Source organism: Hyperolius riggenbachi, chromosome 1 (genome assembly GCF_040937935.1).
Source record: "Hyperolius riggenbachi isolate aHypRig1 chromosome 1, aHypRig1.pri, whole genome shotgun sequence".
NCBI classification, from domain to species: domain Eukaryota; kingdom Metazoa; phylum Chordata; class Amphibia; order Anura; family Hyperoliidae; genus Hyperolius; species Hyperolius riggenbachi.
The window spans coordinates 664,407,543-664,428,005 of NC_090646.1; the positions used below are offsets into that span (position 1 = coordinate 664,407,543).

The 20,463-nt window shown below is 44.0% G+C and overlaps 1 protein-coding gene across 7 annotated transcripts in view; it reads right to left on the reverse strand.

Annotated features, from left to right (window-relative positions):
* The window catches only part of LOC137532296 (NACHT, LRR and PYD domains-containing protein 3-like), a 784,203-nt gene that overhangs the window by 641,046 nt on the left and 122,694 nt on the right, over positions 1–20,463 (reverse strand). For all 7 annotated transcript variants that reach the window (XR_011023906.1, XM_068252693.1, XM_068252702.1 and 4 more), the window contains exon 5: positions 20,277–20,342. Coding sequence is in view for 6 of the 7 variants with exons in the window: in XM_068252693.1 (XP_068108794.1) it covers positions 20,277–20,342 (66 nt within the window). In the remaining variant the exon portion in view is untranslated. The remainder of the gene's footprint in view (positions 1–20,276; positions 20,343–20,463) is intronic.

Here is a 20,463-nt window from a genome sequence, read left to right on the forward strand (position 1 = left end):
AGCCTAAAGGTGCTAATTGGACTTTGGGCCCCTTAGCGCAGTTAGGCTGCAAAAAAGTGCCACACATGTGGTATTGCCGTACTCAGGAGAAGTAGTTTAATGTGTTTTGGGGTGTATTTTTACACATACTCATGCTGGGTGGGAGAAAACCAGGATTACGACCTGGTAATTCTATTTTTGACAACCCTCCAGGACAGTGACATTGAGATTTGGGCTCCGCCCCCCAGAAACAGGAAACACCCAGCGTGAGCTCTATAAATCTGTTCCCAGGTATCCACACCTCAGTTGTGCACAAGACCTGAACCTAGTCATACTGGATACCCTAATACTTCTTACCCACATCAAAATACATGATGCTTAACGGGTGGGAACTAAGGACTGTCCTGGAGGGTTGTCAAAAATAGAATTACCAGGTCGTAATCCTGGTTTTTTCGTCCAACCCTCCAGGACAGTGACATTGAGATGATAAACAAGGAATCACCCACCTTAGGGCGGGACCACAGCCTGTAGAACTTTCCTCCCGAAGGACTGTTCTCCTGCTGTCATCAGATCTAGACGGTAATGTCTGACGAACGTGTTGACACTCCTCCATGTTGCTGCCCGGCAGATCTCCGATGCCGATGCCCCAGCTCTATAGGCCGAGGAGGTTGCCATAGCTCTAGTAGAGTGTGCTGTGATCTCTTTAGGTGACTCCAACTGCCTCAATTTGTAAGCTTCCTCAATACAAACCTTGAGCCATCTTGCTATCGAAGCTTTGGTCATTTTTTCTCCCACTTTATTTCCAGTGAAATTAACAAATAACCTGTCTGTTTTCCTGAGTTGCTTCACTCTTTTTAAGTATATTAGTAAGCACCTCCTTACATCCAGCTTGTGCCACTGCTTCTCTTTTGGATGAACTGCTTTATTGCAGAAGGTAGGCAATATTATCTCTTGCCCCCTATTAGACACTGATGATACTTTTGGTAAAAAATCAGTTACCGTCTTCAATATCACTCGGTCTTCAAATATAGAACAGAATTGTTCATCACTGCTTAGTGCCTCTAATTCGCTTACTCTTTTTGCAGAGGTAATCGCTACTAAGAATATGGTTTTAATTGTAAGATTCCTTAACGAAATTTCTTCTAGAGGTTCGAATGGCTCTTCCATAAGTACATTGAGAACTAAAGATAGGTCCCACCTAGGACATGATTTCTTAACTATTGGCCTTGATCTTTCTACCGATTTCATAAATCTGATCACCCAAGGATCTAAGGCTAATTTCTTATCAACGAAAACAGAAATTGCTGCTACTTGTACCTTAATTGTACTTAAGGCCAAACCCCTCTCAATTCCATCTTGCAGGAACTCAAGAATTGTCGGTAATTTATTGTCTTTAACTTTATTTCTCTTTTTCCAGTCTAAAAAAGTCTTCCAATACTTAGAATAGATCGATCTGGTTACTTTCTTTCTGCTATTCAGAACCGTCTTGATCACTCTGTCTGACAGGCCCTTGGACTTCAGAACATCCCTTTCAGAAACCACGCTTTTAGATGCAGATTTGGAACATGTACCCATCTGTGTTCCTCTTGATCTAAAAGTAATTCCTCCTGAGGGAGGAGTAAAGGATCTTTTTTCAGCATTTTTAGTAACAACGGGTACCATGATCGTTTTGGCCAATCTGGTGCTATTAATATCAGAGTCATTCTGGACAGTTTCAACTTCTGTAATACAAGCGGAATCAAGGGGATTGGTGGAAAGGCATATGCTTTGCTGAAGATCCAATCTTGGCCCAACGCATCTATTGCACATGCTCCCTTCGGATCTAGAGAGAAAAACCTTCTGCACTGAGAGTTCGTCTGATTGGCAAAAAGGTCTATTTCGGGCCACCCCCATCTGGCCGTTATCATTCTGAATACTTCCGGGTTGAGCCTCAGCTCGGAATTTGACAGTCTTTGTCTGCTTAGAAGGTCGGCCATTCGATTTAATGTCCCTTTCAGATGGACTGCTGTTAACGATAGCAGATTCAGCTCTGCCCAATCTAAGATCTTCAGTGACACTTCTAGGAGTTTTCTGGACCTTGTCCCTCCTTGTTTGTTCAGATAGGCTACTACTGTTATGTTGTCTGAACGAACCTGAAGATGATGCCCCTTTAGACACTCTGATGCTTGTAATAGGGCCATATGAACTGCCTTCATTTCTCTGAAGTTGGATGACTCTCCCCTTACTGGGTCTGTCCATGACCCTTGCAGGTATAGTCCGTCCACATGGGCTCCCCAACCCATCAAACTTGCGTCTGTTGTTATAATCTTTGTTGGAGGAGACCGCCATAGTCTTCCTAACTGAAGATTTTTTATATCCATCCACCAAGGCAGTGATTCCTTTACCCAGGTTGGTATTGATAACACGCTTTCTAAATCGCCCTGATTTCTGTTCCAGTTTTCCAGTAGCCAGTTCTGGAGAACTCTTACGTGAGCCATTGCCCAATCTACTGCTGGTGCTGTTGAGGTTAGAAGACCCACTATACTCATGCACTGCCGTACTGAGATGGCGTCTGCCTCTAGAAGGCTGACTATTGTCGACTGCACTTTTGTCACCTTGTCCTCTGGCAAGAACAGTCTTTGAAGGGGTGAATTTATTATGAACCCCAAAAATTTGATCACCTGGGATGGATCCAGATGTGACTTTTGGTAATTTACTAACCAACCCAGGGTTTCTAACTGACCTAACACCCTCTTCAGATCTCTTTGAAGCAGTACCGCATTGTCTGCTAGAACTAATAGGTCGTCCAGATAAGGGATTATTATAATGTTCTGGAGATGAAGATTTCCTACCACCTCTGCCATTACTTTCGTAAACACTCTTGGTGCTGAAGATATTCCGAAAGGAAGGCACGAGAATTGATAATGCAGCACTCCACCGTCTCCTTGTACACTGAATCTTAGGTACTTTTGAGACTCCCTTCTGATTGGGATGTGCCAATAAGCGTCTGTCAGATCTATGTTCACCATAAACACGTCTGCATTCAGTAAGTTCCTCATCGTATACACAGTTTCCATTCTGAACTTTTCGTATACAATAAAGGGGTTTAGTGGTTTTAAGTTCAGAATCATTCTGAATTTTCCGGTTGGCTTTTTGATCAGAAAAATTCGAGAATAGAACCCTCGGTTTCTTTCCTGAGGTGGTACCTCTTTTATGACATTTCTGTCCATCATGTCTCTTAGTAATTCCTGTAATGCCATCCTGGCTTCTCTGTCTTTCGGCATTAAAGTCTTTACAAATCTCACCGGGGGCTTTTTTATGAATCTTATCTTGTACCCGTCTTTTATTAGGTCTAAAATGAATTGATTCGCGGTTATCTCTCTCCACTCTGGATAAAAGCGAGATAACCTGCCCCCTACTTTCAGCCTGGCGTCACTGGTGCTTGCTTTGGGGCTCCGCTGGCTTATGCAGCGGAGTCCTCCTAGGCCCTTCCTTATTAATTGGCCAAGTCCTTTTTTGGACCCCTTTATCTCTCGCCTGGTTATTGCGGCGAAAAAAGGGCCTATTCGGCTTGAATTTCTTTTTCTTCGGAAATGATAATTTCCTGCTTCCCGTCTTCTCCAAGACTTCTTGGAGCTGAGGGCCAAATAACAGATCCCCCGTAAAGGGTAGATTACATGCCTTAGACTTGGACGATTGGCTACCGTCCCATGTCTTGAGCCACAGATTTCTGCGGGCATTATTAACTAGTGCTGTTGTCTTTGCTGTAACTCTTAGTGACTCTGTTGAAGCATCAGTAACATAATTATTAGATTTCTTAACAACACTCAGAGCTTCTAAAATGTCCTTTTTAGGAGCATCAGTTTTGACTAATTCTTCCACCCTCTCTATCCATAATAAAGTGGTCCTAGAGACACAGGTGGTGGCTGCAGCAGGCTTAAAGTTAGTTACTGCTGCTGTATAAGCTTTTTTAAGTGACAAATCAATTTTCTTGTCTGCTGGGTCTTTAAGGAAACCCAAATCCTCAAAAGCAAGTTCATTCTCCCTATTCATTAGACTGAACGCTGCGTCTAACTTGGGACAACCTTCCCATAGTTTTGCATCTTCTTCTGAAAAGGGGAATCGCTTTCTAAACCCTCTGGAAATAAAAAGTTTTTTCTCTGGGTATTTCCATTGCGTATTAATTAGGTTTTTTGTTGAGGGATGTACAGGAAAATTTAAATGTGGTGTGGGATCCATTCCAGAATATAATTTATCATGTATGGACACAGGAGCGGGAGTGGTCTGATTAATATTCAAGGTAGTGTGAATAGCCCGCACTAATTCATCAGTCTCTTCCACCGGAAATCTGAATCTTGAAAACATAAGTTTCTCATCCGTATCACTTTGGTCTGACATATCATCCTGTGATAAATCCCTGTTAACCTGTCCTCCAGGAAGAACATCCTGTATTTCCTCTTCTTCTTCATCTGAAGAAATTAAATGTCTTGTAGTTTTTACAAGAGCTTTTCTTGGCTTAGGATTCTCCTTGGGAATAACTGCCACAGGAGGTACCACAGGAGCTGACCCTGTAGGCAGATTTTCCCTGAATGCTCTAAATGTCTCTACCATTTCATGCCTCATGGTAGTCATAAACTCTTTGCAGGAGGCAGTATTCTCTTCATTAATTAACTTTGTAACACATCCTTGGCAAGATGCTTTTGTCCAGCTAGTTGGCAAAACAACCTTACAGACAAGGCAACCCCTGGACCTGTTAGAGCTATCGGATAAGTCCGAAGTCTCCTGAAAAACATATGAAGAGAATAATACCATGAGATTAATTACTATAATTCATTAAAGCCTGTAATTAATCACATAAATCCTCTCCTGAACAGATGTGATGTTTATTCATATATACTCTGTGTATATAGTGAGCTGTTTACCAAAAAAAGGAATATAATTATCTGTAAAATAAGCTTAAGTACAGCAATCAGACAGATAATTTAGGATGCATATCAACTGAAGTGTAGCTCATCTAGACAGAATGTAGATGCATACAGCTGCTAAAATGTATTGCAGGAGAGAGAGAGGAAAAAAAAAATTTTTTTTTTTTTATTTTTTTTTTTTTTTTTAAAAACTTAATATATTTGGTGATACTGCACCAATAAATCCCTCCTGCAAACTTAGAAGGAAAACATCCAACATTATATGCAGCTGACCCAGTAACCAGCTCACTCCCCACAATGAATGCACCATGTAGTTAACATTCATTCAGGTAGCTTATGCAACAATTACTTATGCAAAACACATTGAGCTGCACAAAAACCAATCAGTCACATGTGAACAAATGCTTTTCTGAACTATCAGGACTTTTACAATACTTAAACTGGTAACAAACATCTTGCTCCATTTAAGTAATCAAATCACCAAGTAGTCTAACATGCTTTTTCTGATCTATTAATTAAACTTAAGATCAGTGCAGTTATCCATGTTTAACTGGTTTTAAACAACAATGTGCCACCACAAAAAGACAGCTTCAGCAAATATCCTTGATCTAGCCACTGTCATTAATATGCTGACTAAATACATCTAAGCAGCATAATCAAACCTCAGACCAGTGCGGCGACCAGTCAGACCGTGATCAAAACGCGGCTCCCCACAAGATCTCCGCCGGCTTACCTGATCCTTAAGTTTTCGTGCGTCCATCCTCGGCAAAGGCCAAACGCTAAGTGCCACAAGGAACGCACACAACGCTGTTTTGCAGCCGCGCAAAAATGCGGAAGTGAAGTCACTCATCGGCGTAAGTACCGCTAGACTGGGGGCAAAGCCATCCTTCCTCCGTGCAGAGCCGATATTCCCCCACCGCTGCGTCCAGGACCTCCGTCAGGGCTGCTCCGCGTTGTCCTCCCTCTAGCACGCACAGCCGCTCAGGTGGCTGCTAGAGGGGAAAAACCTGTTTAAGCAGGTAAGGAGCTTTCTGCTGCAACAATGTTCCAACCCTCCAGGGTAGTGAAGCAGGCTCCCTCAGGGAACTATTACCAGCCTCAGCACTCCCAGGCTGCTGACCAGCTAGCTCCCTTTACAGAGCTCATGTTCCCAGGGAAGGAAACACACAACTGAGGTGTGGATACCTGGGAACAGATTTATAGAGCTCACGCTGGGTGTTTCCTGTTTCTGGGGGGCGGAGCCCAAATCTCAATGTCACTGTCCTGGAGGGTTGGACGAAAAATATCTCTGTAAATGACAATCTTTTGAATTTTTTTTACACACAATTGTCCATTTACAGAGAGATTTCTCCCACCCAGCATGGGTATGTGTACAAATATCAAAAAATTTTCATTTACAGAGACATTTCTCCCACCCAGCATGGGTATATGTAAAAATACACCACAAAACACATTATACTACTTCTACTGAGTACGGCAATACCGCATGTGTGGCACTTTTTTGCACCCTAACTGCGCTAAGGGGCCCAAAGTCCGATGAGTACCTTCAGGCTTTACAGGGGTGCTTACAATTTAGCACCCCCCCCCACTTGCCAGGACAGTTAACAAACCCCACAAATGACCCCATTTTGGAAAGAATACACGCTAAGGTATTCCATGAGGGCCATGGTGAGTTCATCAAAAAATTTTATTTTTCGTCACAAGTTAGCGGAAAATGACATTTTGTGAAAGAAAAAAAAAACAATTTCTGCTAACTTGTGACAAAAAAATAAAATATTCTATGAACTCACCATGCACCTAACGGAATACTTTGGGGTGTCCTCTTTCCAAAATGGCATCATTCGTGGGGTCTGTCCTGGCATTTAGGGTCTCTGCAATCATTACATGTATGGCCAGTATTAGGCGTTTCTGCTATACTCCTTATATTGGGCATAAGGGTAATGCACTCTGGGCTGAAAGGAATAATGAACGTCAAACAATCAATCAATCAATGTGGATGAAAAAATATCTGCAAAAAAATGTGAAAAAAAAGAGGGGAAGGCGTCTGCCAGGACATAGGAGCTGCCGCCCAAAAACGTCCAAACCCACTCAGCTTGTATGCCCTGGCAAACCCGATTTATCCATTCACACCGATCGATGTGGATGAAAAAATCATTGCCAGAGTTCTTTTTTGATACAAAGTGCTTGCCAAAGCACATGAACCCCAACACCGCTCCTCGGCAAAGTATCTTTTTTACTGCGGAGGAGAAATCTTGTCCTGCAGCGCTGTATGCACCGACTTGTGAGTAATCTGACAGACGCACAATGCCTCTGTCGGGATGCACCATCAGTGCTGCAGCTGGTTGGTCGGTCGGTCTGGATAGAAAAAAGAGAGAAGAAAAAAAACAAAACAAAAAGGAGGGGAAGGTGACCGCCTGGACATAAGAGCTTCCGCCCCAAAAATCCAAACCCACCAGCTCGTATGCCCTGGCAAACCTGATTTATTCATCCACATTGATCGATGTGAATGGAGAAATCATTGCTTGAGTTCTTTTTTGATACAAAGTGTTTGCCAAAGCATATGAACCCCAACACCGCTCCTCAGCCTCTGCAAATATATCTTTTTTACTGCGGAGGAGAAATCTCGTCCTGCAGCGCTGCATGCACCATTTTTGTGTAACCTGACAGACGCGCAATGTTCTGTCAGGATGCACCATCAGTGCTGCAGCTGGTTAGTCGTTCGTTCAGTCCACCTGGAAGGTTAATGGATGGAAAAAGAGAAAAAAAAACAAAAAAACAAGCAAGCAGCAAAGCAATTACTTCATTAACATTAATAAACTTTGAACTTTTTTAAACAAAACCTTAACGTTGCGAACCAAACATTAACTTTTTTGCATACCTGGTTTTTTTTTGTTTTGTTTTTTACTTACCTTCTGAGGACAAACCTCTCCTCCCCATGGGACAATGTGCAAAGTGCAAATCGCACAGAGTTGTGGTGAAGTACATTACGCATTTTGTCCCAAGTGAAAGGAGAGGTTTCTGGCAGCCCTGTGTATTAGGGTCTCTCGAAACGAGATGCTTGGTTTCACACTGCATATTGACATATCCGGTGGGTCGAGCCCGCCGCACCGTATCATCCAAAACAAACTTTCAAGGAATACCACAAGAGTAGCATTCGGCCTAGTAATGAACTGCGTCGCCATAGACTAACATGACTTCCGGGCCGACCGAAATTGCCGCAGAAGCCACGCAGTAACGTAGGCATGCACTAGCGTTAAGTCAAGCACTTCTGGCGTAGGGGGGGACCACAAAGTGTGACTTTTGCTAGGCATTTTGCCCTAACGCATCGCAGCAGTGTGAAATAGCACTGAGAGACCCTTGTGTGCCTACCGCTGTGTCTGGAGTTCCCTACTCTCTAATAGTGTACCTGCTCGTAGTACCTCTCAAAACACTCCCCTAGGCATAGGCCAGGCTGGTCAGGACAGGTGGGACAATAAACAGTGGTGTCACGCCTTGTTCCAGCCCTGCTGCAGACACGACAACGTATTCTTAGGATGCGTTGACCTGGGGCACACGGAATCGGATAGGCGTAATACCTTACATGCAGCCAGCTAGTTGCATCTTGGGGTTGGGCCCGGACACCTCCTGGATAGAGATGTGGCGAACGGTTCCCGAACCGTTCGCCGGCGAACATCTCTAAATCCATGGGCCTCTTACTACTCATGAGTGACGTCACGCTCATGCGCAGAGAGTGCCCGGCAACAGGAGCGCGATCTAGGACGCGCTCCGCCGGGCAGCGCAGGCGTACTACTCCGGGTCATTGCGACCCGGAAGTAGTAAGAGGCCCAGAGAGGTTCGCCAGGCGAACTGTTCGGCCCAACACTACTCCTGGACACAGGAGTTCCATGATGATCTGTATCTGAAACTGAAGAAACGATCCAGTTCCCCCAGCCTTACTGTAGAGAACAAAGCTGTTGTAAACTGCCAATTGAATTAGATAAAAAGACACTTTTTTATACCAGTGTCTTGTTTTACGGGAAAGTAAATAGGGCGCTAACCTCTGGTCATTGAAGTCCACCCCTCCCATGTTAGTATTATAGTTGTGGACAACAAGGGGTTTTTCAGTGACCTGAGTTCAATTTGGACAGAAAGTAAACGTCCCTCTTGTCCTTCCATTTCACCACGAGCAGGTCAACAGCACTCAAGGCGGCCCTCTGCCCCCGTTGAAGTCTGGTGGTAATGAGCCGTTGGGGGAAGCCCCGGCGACTAGGCCGCACGGTGCCACAGCATCGGATTCCTTCTAACTTTAAGTGCTGATAGAGGGCCACGCTTGAGTAGTAATTGTCCACATAAAGATGGTACCCCTTCTGGAACAAGGGTGACGCCAAGTCCCACACAATCTTTCCACTGCTCCCCAGGTAGTCAGGGCATCCGACCGGCTCCAATTTTGAGTCTTTTCCCTCATAGACCCTAAAATAAGATGTATAGCCTGTGGCCCTTTCACAGAGCTTATACAGTTTCACCCCATACCGGGCGCGCTTGCTTGGGATGTACTGTTTGATGCCAAGGTGCACGGTAAAACGTATGAGAGACTCGTCTACGCAGATTTGCTGTTCAGGGGTATGAGCATCTGCAAATTTGGATGACAGGTGGTCTATGAGGGGCCAAATTTTGTGGAGCCGGTCATAAGCAGGGTGGTCACTTTGATGACAGGTTTCGTCATCATTGAAGTGCAGGAAGCGCAGGATGTTCTCAAATCGTGTCCTGGACATGGCAGCAGAGTACAGGGGAACATGACATGACATGCTGGGTCCGTAGACCAATAAGACCGCAACACATTCTGTTTGATTATTCAAATGTGTAGGAGAAGGCCCAAAAAAATTTTAAGTTCGGAAACTTGGACTGGTTTCCACCGAAATGGCTGGGCAAGAAAGACATTTGGATTGGCGGTTAAATATTGTGTGGCTTTACGGTTGGTCTCTGCCACAACTAAGTCTAAGAGATCCTGGGTGATGAACAGATAAAAAACGACCGGGGTGTTACTGCACGTGCCACCGCACCAGTTTCAACTTCCATGCTGGAGCTCGCCACTTCACCAGGGTATAAGGAAGCACTGGTGCTAGGTCCAGGAGATGCTGTGCTGCTGGTGCCTGCCTCACCATGAAAAATCAGACCAGCACTAGCACCACTCTGCTGCCCTTGAGGCTGATCTTGCGCCACCTGCGGTCCAACGACATCGGGTGTGGTATGCTTGGCTCTAGCCGGGACCTCAACCTCGTCATCGCTATCGGTCAGTGAGCCACTGCTCAATTCAGGTTCAAACTCTGACCCAGATGATTTGTCGAATGGTTCGTCCCAATCGTCCTCATCCAACTGGGTCATGTACCTGAACACCTCATCATCGGCATACCCCTTTCTTGACATGGTGGACTGCTAAATTTAGGGGGTATTCCTCTGAGACTACCCAGGAAAAAGAGCACCTACCTAGCGAAAGGGAGTATTTGAGAGGTAGAAAGCTGTGGTCACTGAGTTTTGATTAAAAAAATCAAAACTGATGTTTACAGTGCTACAGCTAGTGTACAGTGTTTTTTGCAGTGATCAGAAAAAAAAATTCTGTCACTGCGGTTGGGCGGGCTGAACGCAAGTGCAGGCGAACGATCAGGCCTGAAAAGGCAAACCCTGCGTTCTTTTGTGGATCCTAGTGACCCTAATATAGATCTGACTGCGATCAGTAATGATCACTTACAGATACTATATAGTACCAATTCTGATTAGCGACAGTGATGACGCTAATTAGTGACTGTGGTGCAGTGGGCTGAGCACTAACTGACACTAACAAGGCGGCCTAGCTAACTGGCTTAACTGCTAACACTAGTGATACAAAAAAAGTGACAGTTTTCACTGATCACTGTTTTTAGATCACCAGGATAGTGACAGGGGGGAGGGGGGTGATCTGATCTGGGGTGGTGTGGGGGGTTTAGGGGTGGTGGCGAGTGGGGAATCAGAGGCAATCAGAAACAATCACGGGACAGTCAAAGCCAATCAGGAGAAATCAAAGCCAATCACACGGTAATCAAAGGGCAATCGCAGGCCAATCACAGGGGACTCAAATCACGGGACAATCAAAACCAATCACGGGTCAATCAAGGCCGATCACGGGTCAATCAAAGCCAATCAGGGGACAATCAAATACAATTACAGCACAATCAAATACAATTACAGCACAATCAAATACAATGTCAGCACAATCAAATATAATGACAGCACAATCAAATCCAATGCACTGGGAAGGTGATTGGGGGGGGAGGGGGGGGGGGGTGTCTGAGGGTGAGGGGGTTGATTAGGTGCCCGCACGGGGCAGATTAAGTCCTGATCTGATGGGTGGCAGACACAGGGGGGTGACCGATGGGAGATCAGTTAGTGATTACAGGGGAGAGTAGATGTAAACAATGCACTGGGGAGGTTATCAGGAGGGGGGTCCTGATTTGGCTTGAACATCCTACGCAGCACTGTTCAAGCGATCATTCAGAAATGGAAGGAGTATGGCACAACTGTAAACCTACCAAGACAAGGCCGTCCACCTAAACTCACAGGCCAAACAAGGAGAGCACTGATCAGAAATGCAATCAAGAGGCCCATGGTGACTCTGGATGAGCTGCAGAGATCTACAGCTCAGGTGGGGGAATCTGTCCATAGGACAACTATTAGTCATGCACTGCACAAAGTTGGCTCTTATGGAAGAGTGGCAAGAAGAAAGCCATTGTTAACACAAAAGCATAAGAAGTCCCATTTGCAGTTCTTTAACCGGTTCAGCACCGCAGTGTCGGAAACCTCATGCATCCGAGCAACGTTCACCTCCCATTCATTCGCCAACAACTTTATTGCTACTTATCTATATATATAATAGAGTAAGTGCCTCAACCTTCAAACAAGAAGAAGAAGTAACGCCCTGCCCCCAGGGCCGGTCCAAGCAAGAAGAAGGGGCTGGTCCAAGCAAGAAGAAGAAGTAGTGTCATATCAAACCAAGGGCAAAGAGGGATAATTTGCATATTCAGTAGCAGTGCATTGTGGGTAACCACAAATGTTCACTTATAGCTGAATTATTGCAGATTTGTTTCTGTTTTAGGAAGGAAAATTACACCAAGCTTTTCTTTTTTTAGTAGGAGGGCTTTTTGGTCCCTTTTATCCCCCTATACATTCTTAGTAGTTTGGGTCACCTTGAGCTGCTTGGTTACTCTGTTGTACTGGTCCAAGCTCTATCTCATACACCCATATCAATCTCTGCAATGTACTGATGATGATCAAAAGTCTGAAATAGGCTGTCACATGTGGGTTTGATATGACTGTGTAAAATTTAAAGCTATAGGGCCTGATTCACAAAGCAGTGCAAACTATTTAGCACGTGAAGTGCCGTACGTGGACTTTTGTGCGCGTAAAGTGCTGCGATTTGTGCGATTGAGGTCTTTTGCGCGTGCAAAATGCCAATATTCGCGGCACTTTGCGCGCGCAAAAGTCCGCAAACGGCACTTCACGTGCTGTTTAGCACACCCGTGCTAAACAGTTTGCACCGCTTTGTGAATCAGGCCCATAGGCTTGCTTGACTTACCAAGGGTGAAAAGGAATAATTTGCATATTTAGTAGCAGTGCATTGTGGGTAACCACAAATGTTCACTTATAGCTGAATTATTGCAGATTTACTTCTGTTTTAAGAAGGAAAATTACACCAAGCTTTGCTTTTTTTTTAGTAGGAGGGCTTTTTGGTCCCTTTTATCCTCCTATATACATTCTTAGTAGTTTTGGTCGCCCTGAGCTGCTTGGTTACTCTGTTGTACTGGTCCAAGCCCTATCTCATACAGCCATATCAATCCCTGCCATGTACTGATGAGGACCAAGAGCCTGAAATAGGCTGTCACATGTGGGTTTGATATGGCTGTGTAAAATTTAAAGCTATAGGGTCTGATTCACAAAGCAGTGCAAATTGTTTAGCATGGGTGTGCTGTTTGTGGACTTTTGCGCGCGCAAAGTCCTGCGATTTGTGCGATCGCGGTCTTTTGCGTGCGCAATTTGCCTCGATTCGCACGATTGTGGACTTTTGCGCACGCAAAAGTATGCGAACGGTACTTCACGTGCTGTTTAGCACACCCGTGCTAAACAGTTTGCACCACTTTGTGAATCAGGCCCATAGGCTTGCTTGACTAACCAAGGGTGTAAAGGAATAATTTGCATATTTAGTAGCGTTGCATTGTGGATAACCACAAATGTTCACTTATAGCTGAATTATTGCAGATTTTCTTCTGTTTTAAGAAGGAAAATTACACCAAGCTTTGATTTTTTTTTTAGTAGAAGGTCTTTTTGGTCCCTTTTATCCCCCTATACATTCCGAGTGGTTTGGGTCACCCTGAGCTGCTTGGTTACTCTGTTGTACTGGTCCAAGCCCTATCTCATACAGCCGTATCAATCCTTGCCATGTACAGATGAGGACTAAAAGTCTGAAACAGGCTGTCTACATGTGGGTTTGATATGGCTATGTAAAATTTAAAGCTATAGACTTGCTATACACCAGTGGTTCTGGATGCTTGCTTGGGTTACTAAGGATGAAAAGGAATCATTGGCATGTTTAGTAGTAGTGCATTGTGGGTAACCACTAATGTTCACTTATAGCAGAATTATTGCAGATTTCCTTCTGTTTTAAAAAGGCAAATTACACCAATACAGTGGGTGGCATTGCAGGAAGTGACAACAGTGGAACGCACGCTGGAACACAGAAGAGGTGAGGCATCCCCGCCTGCTGCCTCTTACTAATAGTGGCGGCTGCTACTGTGCTTAAGCAGGAGGGGAAGCGCACATGGGGGACCCAGGTGAGGGAGGAGGGGTTCCTGCTGAGCTTAAGCAGGAGGGGGAGTGCACATGGGGGACCCAGGTGAGGGAGGGGGGGTTTCTGCTGAGCTTAAGCAGGAGGGGGAGCGCACATGGGGGACCCAGGTGAGGGAGGGGGGGTTCCTGCTGAGCTTAAGCAGGAGGGGGAGCGCACATGGGGGACCCAGGTGAGGGAGGAGGGGGGGTTCCTGCTGAGCTTAAGCTGGAGGGGGAGTGCACATGGGGACCCAGGTGGGGGGGGGTTCCTGCTGAGCTTAAACTGGAGGGGGAGCACGCATGGGGGACCCAGTTGCGGGGGGTCCGACCCCCCTCCCCGCCGCTGTGCCCAATACCCCCTTCCTGCCCTCTACCCCCTTATGCGGCGTATGCTACGCCGCGGTTTGGCTAGTCACAATTAATTGATCTATATCTTGTTTTTTCCGCCACTAATTAGGCTTTCTTTGGGTAGTACATTTTGCTAAGAATTATTTTTTTCTAAATCTATTTTAACAGGAAGCTTAAGAAAGAAATGAAAAAAATTCATTATTTCTCAGTTTTTGGCCATTATAGTTTGAAATTAATATACGCTACTGTAATTAAAACTCATGTATTTTATTTGCCCATCTGTCCCGGTTATTACACCGTTTATATGATGTCCCTATCACAATTTATGGTGCGGATATTTTATTTAGAAATAAAAGGTGCATCTTTTCAATTTGCGTCCATCACTATTTATAAGATTATAATTTTAAATAATATAATAACATGACATGCATATTTAAAAAGTTCAGACCCTTGGGTAACTATTTGTTTTTTTTTTTGTTTTTATTGTATTTTTTTTTTTTTAATAAATAATGTATGCGGGTAATTTTTGGTGTGGGAGGGAAACTGCTAATTTTAAATGTAAAATAATATAATCTATATATATAAAATCGGATGTATGTGTGTGTGTGTGTGTGTATGTATGTATGTGCCGCGATCACTCGAAAACGGCTTGACCGATTTGAACGAAACTTGGTATACAGATCCCTTACTACCTGGGATGATATGTTCTGGATTCCACCCATTAAAGTGATAGAAAAAATGGAAAAGGCTGCCATTCTCACAGTAATTGAGCCAGAGTCCCCACACTTTGCACAGTTGGTCACTTGGTGACCGAGGTTACAAATCCAGGAAAAGTGGGCGGAGCATAAAACAGCCAATGAAATTTCAGCCATTCATTTTAAATGGAAAAATGTAAACTGCAGCCATTCTTACACTGTTAATCGCAGGGTTTTCAAACTTGGCAAACTTGGTCACTGGGTGAATAAGATTAATATTCAGGAAAGTGGGTGGAGCCTACAACAGCCAATCAAAAGTCACCTATTGATTTTCAAGGGGAATATTAAAACTGCTGCCATTCTTACACTGTTAATGGCAGAGGCTTCAAACTTGCTACAGTCGGTCATTGGGCGACTGGGGTCCAAATTCACTAAAGGGGCGAGGCCACAAACAGCCAATCAGACTTTCTTGGTGGATAAACAGCTTCCATTCACACATTTTTGATGCCAGGAACCTGAAAGCTCACAAACTTGGTCATTGAGTGACTGTGAGCCAAAAATAAAGTTCACTAGGAAAATATAAACTGCAGCCATTCTTACACTGTTACTGGCAGGGTTCTCAAACTTTGCACAGTTGGTCACTGGGTGAATGCACCATCTGCAAGGAGTTTGTATGTTCTCCCCGTGTCTGCGTGGGTTTCCTCCGGGTACTCCGGTTTCCTCCCACATCCCAAAAACATACAGATAAGTTAATTGGCTCACCCTTAAATTGGCCCTAGACTACAGTACTTACACTACATAATACAAAACATAGACATATGATAATAGTAGGGATTAGATTGTGAGCTCCTTGGAGGGACAGTTAGTAACAAGACAATATATATATACTGTACAGCGCTGCGTAAGATGTCGGCGCTATATAAATACTAAATAATAATAATAATAATATTCAAGAAAGTGGGTGGAGCCTACAACAGCCAATTAAAATTCACCTGTTGATTTTCAAAGGGAATATTTACATTGCTGCTATTCTTACACTGCTCATAGCAGATGCTTCAAACCTGGTACTGTTAGTCACTGGGTGACTGGGGTTCAAATTCAAAAAGGGGGCGGAGCCACAAACAGTCAATCAGATTTTTTTTAATTTCAATGGGAATATACAAATTATTGATACCAAAAGCCCAAAGCTCATAAACTTGGTCATTGAGTGACTGTATGTCAAGGTTAGAAAAAGTCGGTGGAGCCAACATCCATTTTTTACAGGGGAAAATATAAACTGCAGCCATTCTTACACTGTTAATGGCAGGGTTCCCAAACTTGACACAGTGGGCCACTGGGTGACTGGGATTAATATTCAGAAATGTGGGTGGAGCCAACAACAGCCAATCAAATTTCACCTATTGATTTTCAAGGGGAATATTTACATTGCTACCATTCTTACACTGTTAATGGCAGAGGCCTCTTGCTTGATAGGTGACTGGGGTCCAAATTCACTAAAGGGGGTGGAGCCACAAACAGCCAATCCGATTTGTTAGATTGATTTCAGCCATTCTGTTATTGGCAGGGTTCTCAAACGTGACACAGTTGGTCAGTGGATGACTGGGATTAATATTCAGGAAAGTGGGTGAAAACTACAACAGCCAATCAAAATTCACCTATTAATTTTCAAGGGAAATATTGAAACTGCTGCCACTCTTACACTAATAATGGCGGAAGCCTCAAAACAGCTACAGTCGGTCATGAAGTGGCTGGGGTTCAAATCCACTAAAGGGGTGAAGCCACAAACAGCCAATCAGATTACTTTACTGGATAAACTGCTTCCATTCACACAATTTTGATGGCAGAAACCCGAAAGCTTAAAACTTGGTCACTGGGTGACTGGGATTAATATTCAGAAAAGTGGGTGGAGCCTAAAAATAAAATCAAAATTCACCTGTTGATTTTCAATGGGAATATTTAAATTGCTGCTATTCTTGCACTGTTAATGGCACAAGCCTCAAACCTGGTACAGTTGGTCATTGGATCACAGGGGTTTACATTCAGAAAAGGGGTGGAGCTCCAAACAGCCAATCAGATTTGTTTAATCTGACTGGTAAATTACAAATTATTGATGCCAAGGACACCAGAGCTCATAAACTTGGTCATTGAGTGACTGTGTGTCAAGATTACAAAAAGAGGGCGGAGCCAAAAATACATTTCAATAGGAAAATTTAAACTGCAGCCATTCTTACACTGTTAATGGCAAGGGTTCTCAAACTTTGCCCAGATGGTCACTGGGTGACGCCAATCTGATTTGTTTAATTTCTATGGGAATATTGATGACAAAGACCCCAAAGCTCACAAACTTGATCATTGAGTATTTGTGTGTTAGGGTTAGAAAAAGTGGCCGGAGCTAACACCAGCCAAATACATACCCGGGCAACGCTGGGCGACCAGCTATTATTCATAAAAGTGGATGGAGCCTACAAAAGCCAATCAAAATTCATCTATTGATTTTCAAGGGGAATATTTAATTACTGCCATTCTTGCACTGTTAATGGTTCAAGCCCCAAACTGGGTACAGTTATTTATTGGGTGACTGGGGTTCAAATTCAGAAAAGGGGTGGAGACACAAACAGCCCATCAGATTTGTTTCATTTCAATGCAAATTATTGATGCCAAAGACTGCAAAGCTCACAAACTTGGTCATTTAGTAATTAAGTAATTGTCTGTTACTGTTAGAAAAAGACAAATACAAATTTCACTGGGAAAATATAAACTGCAGCCATTCTTACACTGTTAACGTTAGGGTTCTCAACCTTTGCACAGTTGGTCACAGGTGACTGGGATTAATATTCATAAAAGAGGGTGGAGCCTACAAAAGCCAATCCAAATTAATGTATTGCTTTTCAAGGGGAAATATTCAATTGCTGCCATTCTTGCACTGTTAAGGACACAAGCTTAAAACCTGTTACAGTTGGTCATTGGGTGACTGGGGTTCAAATTCAGAAAAGAGGGTGGAGCCACAGCCAATCAGATTTGTTTCATTTCAATGCAAATTATTGATGCCAAAGACCACAAAGCTCACAAACTAGGTCATTGAGTAATTGTGTGTTAGGGTTAGGAAAAGTGGGCGGAGCCAACACCAGCCAAATACATACCCGGGCAATGCCGGGCAATCAGCTAGTATATATATATATATATATATATATATATATATATATATATATATATATATATATATATATATATATATATATATATATATATATATATATATATATATATATATACATATATACACAGTGTGTGTGTGTGTGTGTGTGTGTGTGTGTGTGTGTGTGTGTGTGTGTGTGTGTGTGTGTGTGTGTGTGTGTGTGTGTGTGTGTGTGTGTGTGTGTGTGTGTGTGTGTGTGTGTGTGTGTGTGTGTGTGTGTGTGTGTGTGTGTGTGTGTGTGTGTGTGTGTGTGTAGTATGTTTTGTGGGCTGCTTTCTGCATACAGGTCGGTAGGTGGCGCTTTTTGTATCAAAAATTATACAAACAGCATGAGGACTCTTCAGGTCATCAGGAAAGATGAGCGGGGCTATGGGGATCCCGGCGGCCAGAGAAGATAGCAGGTAGCCGAGGGGAAAGGCTGGAGTCCCGCAGCGCAGCGACGACCGCGCGCGGGACTCCAAAAGTGCATTAAAAGCAGGGAATTAGTTACCCCGACCTGGGCTCGGGCTTACCGCTTGCAACTCATTTTTCCTAAACCGAGCTCAGGTCGGGCTTACCACCAGGGAGGTTAAACCTCTGGTCCAGTTTACATAACAAAAAACATACCTGGGTGTCACAAGCCCCCTGGTGGCCGGACCGCACAATGCCTTCCAATCGGTTTCAGCACACAAACCATGCAATCTCTGGTCGTAATCGGTACGCAGAAACTGCTGGGATTTTGGCAGCGGACGGACTAGAAGGGAGCTTGTGAGTTACGGTAATACAAATTACACACTATTTCAGGGTATAACTGCCACCACCTCTGTTTGAATGGGACAGAGGAACCCATTGACTGGCTGATTCTAGACCTGCAAATAAAAACGGGTAAACACAAGCTATTTTGTCTAGCTATCAACAATAGTAACCAGTATGAAAATAAAAAGGGAGAAAATACTTAAGTTCGTGAAAATATGTCCTTTCTGGGAAAACTCGTTAAGTTCCTTTGTTTCAGTTCAGGCAAAATGGCCACCAGCCCCATGGTCCTCCGGCTGGCTGGCTTGATCAGGTGATGGTACACAGGGGAGGACTGCCCCTCCTTGTATGCATCCTGGTTTTATGGAAGCTAGTTTTGGGGTGGGACCAAGCCCGCCCCTCTGGTTGACAAAGCAATCACAGTTCAAGTCCTTGGAGAGAGATTTAGGTTTATACTTATAAAAAGCTGTAACTCAAAACCGATAAATGCCACATTTGCGCTGATAACAGATTAATACACAGTGGATTTGGGGAATCCTACAAAAACCAAGAATCCTGAGTCTAGCCCAAGTGGTTGCACCAAGATTAAAAACTCTGCTTAGGAATGGGCTACAAACTCCCACAATCTCTTAAAACGTGCGCAATTTCAACTGTGCCTAAATGTGTTATTTTAGTAGAGATAGTCAGTGGCATTCTGCTACAATCTTACCAAAAAATGACTGGCTATATTTTCACTTTGGGCTGTCCATATGACAATGTCCTGCTGTGTTGCTGCCGTTCTGTCTATGGCACTGCAGTTTTTGAAGAGGACCCCTGCTGTGGCTTTCCTGACTATTCCTGTGTATGCTGTCCTTCACAGGTAACTGTGATGAGGTTAATTACCTGTTCAGAGTTGTGACAGGTACGTGTGAACTGCATTCTTTTGATCAAGTTAATTTAAACCAACATGTCTTCACTGATCAGCAAACATACTTCAGGAAAAGAAAAAATGTCATTCTGATCGCTGCAATGACTGCGCAAATCTAACCGGGAAGCGATCAGAAAATCAACTGCGCAAATCTTCCCAAATCGCCTGCGTTTCTCACAGCTGTTCCGTGACACTGGGGCTTCCTCCAAGCCCCATGGACACACATCGCTCCCACGCCGCCGTCCTCAGCCTCCTCCTCCTCTGGTATTGGGTCCTGTTAGTTCAGTCAGTCGGGGCCAGTCTACGCAAAAGGAAGTGCGCTTTTTGCATATATATCCAGCAGCTGCTGGAGAGATACGTAGAGGGCGCACTTCCTATTGCGAAGGCCCTGAATGGCTGAACTAACGGGACCCGATACCAGAGGAGGAGAAGGCTGAGGGAGGCGGCGTGGGAGCGATGTGTGTCCATGGGGCTTGGAGGAAGCCCCAGGTATCTATAAATCTTTTAAGTTGACATTAACTTCAATGCATTTTGCAAAAATTCAAATTTAAGTTAGAATCCGGTATGTAAACTGGAATGACATTTAAAATTGAATTTGCTATTTTTTGTTCATGGCAAAAGCTCTGGAGAAACTGAGCCAATTGTTAATTTTCTGATTTTCATATACAGAACAGTCTACTTACCTCTGAGCTGTGCAGGCAGTGTGTGGCCATGTTCATCCAGCAGAATCTGCTGCACCAGATCATCACCTGAAACAAATAAATCTTCTTTGAGATTGTGTATCCTTTACTCCTTTTCCTGCACCCATGTTTCAGCTGCATCTAGCCTCCACTTGGTACCCAGTACCCACACCACGCACTCACATGACAT